The 7,719-nt window shown below is 40.6% G+C and overlaps 2 protein-coding genes across 2 annotated transcripts in view; both read right to left on the reverse strand.

Moving 5' to 3' along the window:
• Nucleotides 1–7,714, reverse strand: part of LOC113584226 (scrapie-responsive protein 1) — a 24,517-nt gene extending 16,803 nt beyond the window's left edge. Inside the window, exon 1 of the mRNA XM_027021013.3 lies at nucleotides 7,633–7,714. The gene's annotated coding sequence lies outside the window, so the exon portion shown is untranslated. The remainder of the gene's footprint in view (nucleotides 1–7,632) is intronic.
• On the reverse strand, nucleotides 2,651–4,768 carry hand2 (heart and neural crest derivatives expressed 2). Its single transcript, XM_081725338.1, has 2 exons — nucleotides 3,687–4,768; nucleotides 2,651–3,382 (listed from the first exon to the last, which is right to left on the reverse strand). Exons 1-2 carry the CDS (start codon nucleotides 4,212–4,214, stop codon nucleotides 3,284–3,286), a joined length of 627 nt encoding a protein of 208 aa, XP_081581464.1. The 5' UTR covers nucleotides 4,215–4,768; the 3' UTR covers nucleotides 2,651–3,283.
• Nucleotides 7,715–7,719: the final 5 nt, after the last annotated feature.

The raw sequence follows: 7,719 nt of genomic DNA on the forward strand, positions 1-7,719 counted from the left end.
GTTAGAAATTCAATGAAAACATCAGCTACATAGCAGATAAGTGAGACACAAGAATAATTTGTTCACGCGAAGGCAAAGACAGACAGACCAAGATACTCCACAAAGTTGGGCATTAAAGAACACACACACACACGCCCTCGCGCGCGCGTTCACACGCGTATACGCGCATAAATTACATAATAGCCTCTTTTCATAAACTTATTCAGATGATGAAGGCCTACCCATACCACGCGTACTAGCAAGCCCTTACGTTCTACGCCTACGTTGCAGGCAACGTGATGACGTCCAATGTAGGCGCAGGATGTCTCCCTACCGTATGATTTGACGTCAACATGACCGCTCTGCAGACTGAAAAAAAAAGACGTGGGGGAGGGACTTATGAACTAATCGTTTACAGATGCCTATAATACCAGAAAAGCGATCCTATTTGGTCCACATGCGTTAAAATATATCACAACCCAGTAAGCTTTAAGATGGAATTTTGACACAACTGCACAGCCAAAGTCTTTAGGCTGGTGACTGGTAATCATTTATAATATGTAGTTGAAACAAACAACATTGTGTATTTGTTTGCTACTTATTCAACATTGGAAAGTTGTGCTTCATTTGGATCGCGCTATAAGATCTTATAATAACGAGCTTTGTTGTTAGATTGACGCAGCCCACAGTGGGGAATCGAAGCCAGTTACTGGCCCTCCGCACTGCACGCGATTTCCCCGGAGGAAGCAGAGCGGTCCTGAGATCACCTTAGAGACCACGGTGACACCCGGTCTACCGTCTTTACTGCAGTACTGCATAAACAACGTATTTCTGAACATTTATGGTCTTTGCCATTGGTACAGCCTTCAGAGCGCCGCGCATTAAAGATAGGCCTCCATGCTCTCCACTATTAAGACTCAGCTACTGACGTCAGAGCAGCAGTGGGGCACGAAGAGGTCAAAGAATTATCTGTATCTTTAATCAAGGGAGAACCGTCGGTTAATTTTATCTCGGACGCCATCTTGACAGAGACAACAAATTATCTAGACTATAATTATCAGCACGCACTAAGTCCGCTGGAACCAGACGGCAGAGTGTAACAAGTGATTCTCTAATACAATCGGATGGGCTCTAAATCGTCCGCATGTCCTCGTTTCTGCACTGATTTAGTAGGACTGTCAAACTGCATGCCTGTGCATGAAAAATCCTCCGGCTTATAGTTACACGAGGAGACACAATGCATAGTCCGCTGCAGAAACATATCTTTAAAAATAATACTTGCTCACGCGGAGAAATAAATTTGCATGTGCATACACAGAATTTGAAATTAAAACAAAAACAGACTGCAAAGGGGGGAAAGGTAAATGTAGATATTTATATATTTAAAAAAAAAAAAATATATATATATATATATATATATATATAATAAATATTGAAAGTCCTCTTTCAACCTGACTGTATCATTGCACATGGAATAGCCCTGGAATTTCAGCTAGTGTGCGGCTCAGTTAAATGTAAGCCTATTCTACTCGATTAGTATGACTAGGCTAACTGATCTAGTATTTTTCTCGCACAGTCATAACAATACAGACTGCTGCTTAATTAACGTTTGTTAAACCCGCACTTTCTGTTGTGCTGTGTGCACAACCCCCTCAACGACTTTTCAGCAGCAAGTTTTGATAGGCACGTTATCAATCACGTGCACATCCGATAGCTGCTCCGCTTTGCTCCGCGACAGTCCACCTCACGATGACCTTCTTAGCGTTTTGCTCTTAATGTCAATCGTGCATTTTTCCACAGGCTCCAGAGTGTCTGCTCCTTCAGCGAGGAGAGAAAAGCAATTCACCAAAGACATTTCGCTCCAAGCTTTTTTTTTTTTTTTTTTTTTTTTTTTTTTTTTTTTTAAACGTTTTACTTGACTAATCTCAGAGAATCCATTTCGTATTTTGGTAGACCAAAATTTTAATAATGTACTACTTATTTTGTAACTTATTTAGTTAGGCTTACTAGTATTATCTAATTCAAAACGTGTTTGTGGATTTTACGCGCCGGGACAAACAGGCCCGTATTTAAAAAATAATTCATCTTATATGTGTACGTTTATTCGTAGCCCAATTTGAGTAGTAATAAAAATATTGAAAATAGGCTTGATTTTCGTAGCTACACACAATTTGTACTAATTGTAAGATCTAACTGAATTGTTAGATTTAGGCCTACTTCAACACAGTGCCGTATGCTGTTGTTATATATCGCTAACATGCGTTTGAAAACGTGTGCTTCCGAGCAGATTCTCCGTTGTTAAATCTTCTTGCTGTGTACCAAACAAACATGAGATGACACAGAGAGCAGTGGTTTTATCGAATATAAACATTCACTTAAGGAGCGACATGCTCCCAAACCGCCACTTTTAGGGTCGAGTTTGCGGTGACGCATCGTCTAAGTGCTGTTTGATGAGGCTGTCACGCCTGTGTGAGTATACCTGAAAATATTTTAGCGAAGACACTTGGCTCAGCCACGCGTTTTTCTTTACTATAAACGCGCAAAGACCGCAGTCTAACACTAAGCTCTGATAATTACTGCTGTATTAACGTTGATTTGCCTGCAGACAGCGTGACTTTATCGCTGCCCTAAATGAATAATTAATCAAATATTTATCAAGGCAACACGAAGATTTAGATCTTTAAAACACAGTGGTTTATTGAATTAATTACATTGTTTACATCTCCAATATTATTTAAGTTTCTTGTGTCTGGACGGAAGTGCACTGGAGTGAACTCGGCGTTAGTTTCAAACACCACCAGATTCTACACGGCCACAAACATCACAATATAACACTTCATGACATTTTCAAATAAAACGTTATTTTAACTGTATCATAACTTCGACCCTCGTTATATTTAAATTCAGAAAAACTGATAGAGAGAGAGAGAGCGAGAGAGGGAGAGAGAGAAAGAGAGAGGGAGAGAGAGGAAGAGAGAGATGGGGAGAGAGAGAGGGTAAGAAAAAAGAGCGAAAGAGAAAGCGATTTATACTTCACGTACACCTTAGTGGCGGACATCTCGGCTTTGTTTCGGAGTGGGACAAACATTCACCACATACTAGACAACAACAACAACAACAACAACAACAACAACACGGTCCCTTACCAAAAGGTCATCCTCCTCTTAAAATGGAATGGTTTTTTCTTCAAGGGTCCACTGTCCGTAGCGGGAAATTGCACATAAATATTCCATTAAATAAAGTTAGCGTAAAAATCAGAATGACAGGAAGGCGTCGTTTCAAGTCTTTTTGGAAAGGTTTGGCTTCACTGCTTGAGCTCCAAGGCCCAAACATGTTGCGGCCACCCGGTTCTTCCTTTAGGTTTCTTATCATTGCCGCTCCCTGAACTTTTCAAAACTTCATTCTGTTTCAAATACAAGAACACCATCAGTTAATTGACACAGCACATCCCCCATGCCCTCGGTATAGCACATATCCTCTTTTTCATATTTGGAACTAGAGCTTGTGTGCACGTTTTCTGCCGATTAAAACTCTACAAAACACTTCTAGACACGGAACTACAAAAAGTAATGTTAGTCGCTCTTGATACAAACGTAAGAGCACAGGTAACTTCTTACACGCGGCCTCACAGAACATCTTCACAGATTACGCATAGAAATATGCACTTTGCCTTTACGGTTTAGCAGAATGAGAAAAATCGAACGTACCATATCTTTCTTTCGCCTCTCTTCTTTGGCGTCTGTTTTTTTGAATTCCGCTTTGAATGCCTCTGCTTCGCCGTTCTGCTCGTCCTTGTCCAAAATGTCCATGAGGTAAGCGATATAGCTAGTGGCCAAGCGGAGCGTTTTGATTTTGGACAGCTTGGTGTCCGCAGGCACGTTGGGGATGCATTCCCTGAGCTCGGCAAAGGCGCTGTTGATGCTCTGAGTCCTGCGCCTTTCTTTTCGGTTTGCCGTTGGTCTGCGCTTCACTGTTCGGGGTACCATCCCCACGGCTCCAGTCCCCGGGACTCCTCCGTAGTGTGCGTGGTCGAGCCCGGGCGCTCCGGTGGTGTATTCGGGACTGTACGAGGGTGCCATAGTATAGTCTGGGGGTGACATCTCCGGGTGGCTAATGAGCCACCCGTGGAAATAGGGGTTTTCTTCGTGACAGCGGCTGGCGGCCGCTGCGGCAGCGAAGGAGTAGCCATCATGATGCATAACCGGATGGTGAGGGAAGCCTCCAACTAAACTCATAGCGATCGACCGAACTATTGCTACAGCAAACCGCAAGAAGATATTCTTTCCCCCCCCCTTTCAGATTGTGCGTAATTTGTCCCGACGATTTGGGTACTTACTAACTTCCCATAAAGAGGAAGTCGAGTAGCACCTCTCTAGCAGATGAAGCGCAACGGCGTTTATTTGTCCATCACAAAGCTACAACTGCTATTGAACCAAACATATTTAAAACATAAAGGTGAACTGTGATTTAGTTAGCCGAAAACTGTAAGTCAGCTACTTACACGCGTAGGCTCCATTGTCCATATCCACCAGGAAAAGTTCCATTAGTTGTCACTGTATGTTGTACACTTCATCTGAGCAGCTGCGCTGGAAACCTCTATTTATTTATTTATTTATTTATTTGGCTTAAGCCTCACCGAGCCGTATTGTTTTCAAATCCGTGGTGGAACTCCTTCGATCGGGTGTAGGACGGAAAACGTTTCCAATCCCCGTCGTTCGCACAATATGCAGCCTCGCGGCGGAGCAAAGGGGAGAATTTCTCCGTTTGATCTCGGCGTCACAGCCTCATCTTAGAACTGGCCGAGTTCATATATGTCGTCAAAACATTTCTTAGCCAATCCCGTTGGAGAAGAGGAGGGACATATGGTTCTTAGCAGGGTGTTTACTCACCTAAATTGCACTAGCCCACTAGTCCTGGCAGGTTTTATTCATATCGTTAATATTGTGAAATATATTCCACTTTATGTGTATGATCGCAGTAGCAATAAATTGATGGGTAGTCTACTTTTGGCTTATAAGATAAAGTACTAATAATCTACATTTTACGCATGTTATTCTAAAACAACTGCATAGTTTTTATAGGCTTAGAAATTATGGTTTCCAACCTCGAACTATTTTTAACACTTTGTTGACATCATTACCAATATACCAATGTTGGGAAACCGATGTTTATTTTCTATTCGTAAATATGTTATTCAGATTCATCCGAACCGACATCAAGATTCATCAAGATTTATCCTGTCACTACTATATGGCAACATGGAAGCGTACGCCTAAATGCTAAATTATCAAACGCTTGAAAAAGTCCATTCACGCATTATTTTAAGAACCAGACCTGAATTATTTAATAATAAAGCCTGAAAACGCATTTTATGTTGTGTCTTCCAAGTGACGGCCCAGATTGATCTGTATGTACTCAAGCAAAAATACATTTTTTAGCCTTCTTTCAGAATTATTCAGATAAATTATAAAACATTAGCGTACTATTATATATCTATTTTAATTTTTTTATATTTAGTCATAAGTAGGCTACGTCTGGCTTTTCCCTCATATACTTTATCATATTTGGGTGTGTGTGGGTGAGTGGGGGGTGGGGGGGCGAACATGCAATCCCCAACCGCTGTACAGATTTGATTGATTTATTTATTTTGTGTTATCTGTGCATATAAATTTCTAACATAGAAAGAATTCTCTCTCTCTCTCTCTCTCTCTCTCTCTCTCTCTCTCTCTCTCTCTCTCTCTCTCTCTCTCTTTGTGTGTGTGTGTGTGTGTGTGTGTGTGTGTGTGTGTGTGTGTGTGTGTGTATGTACGAGAGAGAAAGACCATTTTTTATTCCACAGGATAACGACAGTGCAGACTATTGGAATATTCAAATGAGTTTTACTATAAAGAAATTAAATAATTCAACAAATGCACATCGATCACACAAGAGAAATACATATGCTTAATTTATGTACATAATTACAAACAAGTGTATGAGTCTTCAGTGAAACTCTCGGCAAAAGTAGAGACAAAACAAACCTTTCTCCTGACGCATTTACCTTATAGGCTACAAAATCACAGTCACAAATTAAATGTATTTAATTTAGAAGTCATCATTGGTGTGTTTACTGCAGTCTAGAAGGTGCACACGACTACCATTATAAGAGTAAATTAATAATAATAATAAAAATAATAATAAGATAACTACTACTACTACTACTACTACTACTACTACTACTACTACTAATAATAATAATAATAATAAGATATGCGGTGATATGCGGTGAATATGCGGTGAATCACTGGAGTTGGAAGTCGTTGAACTCTCACTATAGATACAGATAATTTCGAAATTAATCCATATTGTCCCCAAAGAGATAATTTCATATGCATACCGTGTTCAGGAAAGGGAGATTGTAGATTCGTTTTGATGCTTTACTACTGAAAAAGCAACGCCATTGAATGAAGACTTGGTCCAGGCTCTCATGCAGACGTGCATCTAGGCCTAATGCCCACGTTTCTTAAGTATACGTGTTTACTGCGAGCTCCTTCGAAAGACTTGTAGCTGAGGTGAGTTATTTTATTTGTATAGTTTGCAATCTGTCCAGAGCCCACATACTGCATGTGTGTTAACGCCGCGTGAAAACGTCTTTTGGCTTTAAATATACATCTGCGTCTATGTATGTGTGTGTGTGTGTGTGTGTGTGTGTGTGTGTGTGTGTGTATGTGTGTAAACGCATGCATGTTAACGAAAGCGAAACAGAGAGAGAGAGAGAAAAGAGAGATTGAAAGACAGTGATATGAGAGAGAGAGAGAGAGAGAGAGAGAGAGAGAGAGAGAGAGAGACGGGAGGGTGTTTATAATATATAAAAATACATTTTACAATTTTAACAATGGAAGGTCCATGATTCATTCGTGTTTAAGTGTGTGTGTGTGTATATGTGTGTGTGTGTGTGTGTGTGTGTGTGTGTGTGTGTGTGTGTGCGTGTGTGTGTACGTGTGTGTGTGTGTGGGTGTGTGGAGGGGGGCAGTGTAATTTATCGGTCTGATTGGTAGTGCTTGAGTCATTTAAACGCGCCGAGTCTCCAGCTAATGACACATAATCAGCCCGCGGGTCACTTGGTCAGACTCCTGTTACAAACCCCTCCCCCTCCTCTCATCTCCTTTCAAACTACATTTTGTACAAATAAATAAAATTATGCAGAGCCAAATGTTTCAGCGCGACAGGAGTGTTTAATAACTGTGGTATAAATCAAAGCGACGTCATGTGCCGGATTTATGAGAGCTCACCAATTATTCGGCGTAAAATGATACATAATATTTGCTACAACATTTTATCAATATCAAAAAAGAATATCTACATTTTCCACTCTTTATCCTTACGTCATACATCACAGGCCGCCGCAGGCCGGATATAAGACTTAAGACATTTCGCCCCAGAAAGGGTTCAAAATAACTTTTTTTCCATACAGAGCTAAAATGAGAGATTCCTAAATACGATTTAAAGAGAATTTCAATTTTTTTGGTCTGTAAATGATTGGGTCTACGTTTAAATACTAAGAACAAAACATATCTTGTCGCTTATGTACCTTGAGGGTTTCGGTTCTATTTTAGAATAGAATTAATTAAGTTAGAATTAAAAATAGAATTAAGTTACATATTATTGGCCTACCTGATCACAGAAAGCGCTAAAGCGTAGTGCACCCTTTTCCTCTGGTCAGCCTGCCCTGCAGTTTTCATCTGGAGGGCTCATTACACC

The sequence above is a fragment of the Electrophorus electricus genome, chromosome 12 (genome assembly GCF_041902795.1).
Source record: "Electrophorus electricus isolate QZ-2024a chromosome 12, ASM4190279v1, whole genome shotgun sequence".
Taxonomy (NCBI): Eukaryota; Metazoa; Chordata; class Actinopteri; order Gymnotiformes; family Gymnotidae; genus Electrophorus; species Electrophorus electricus.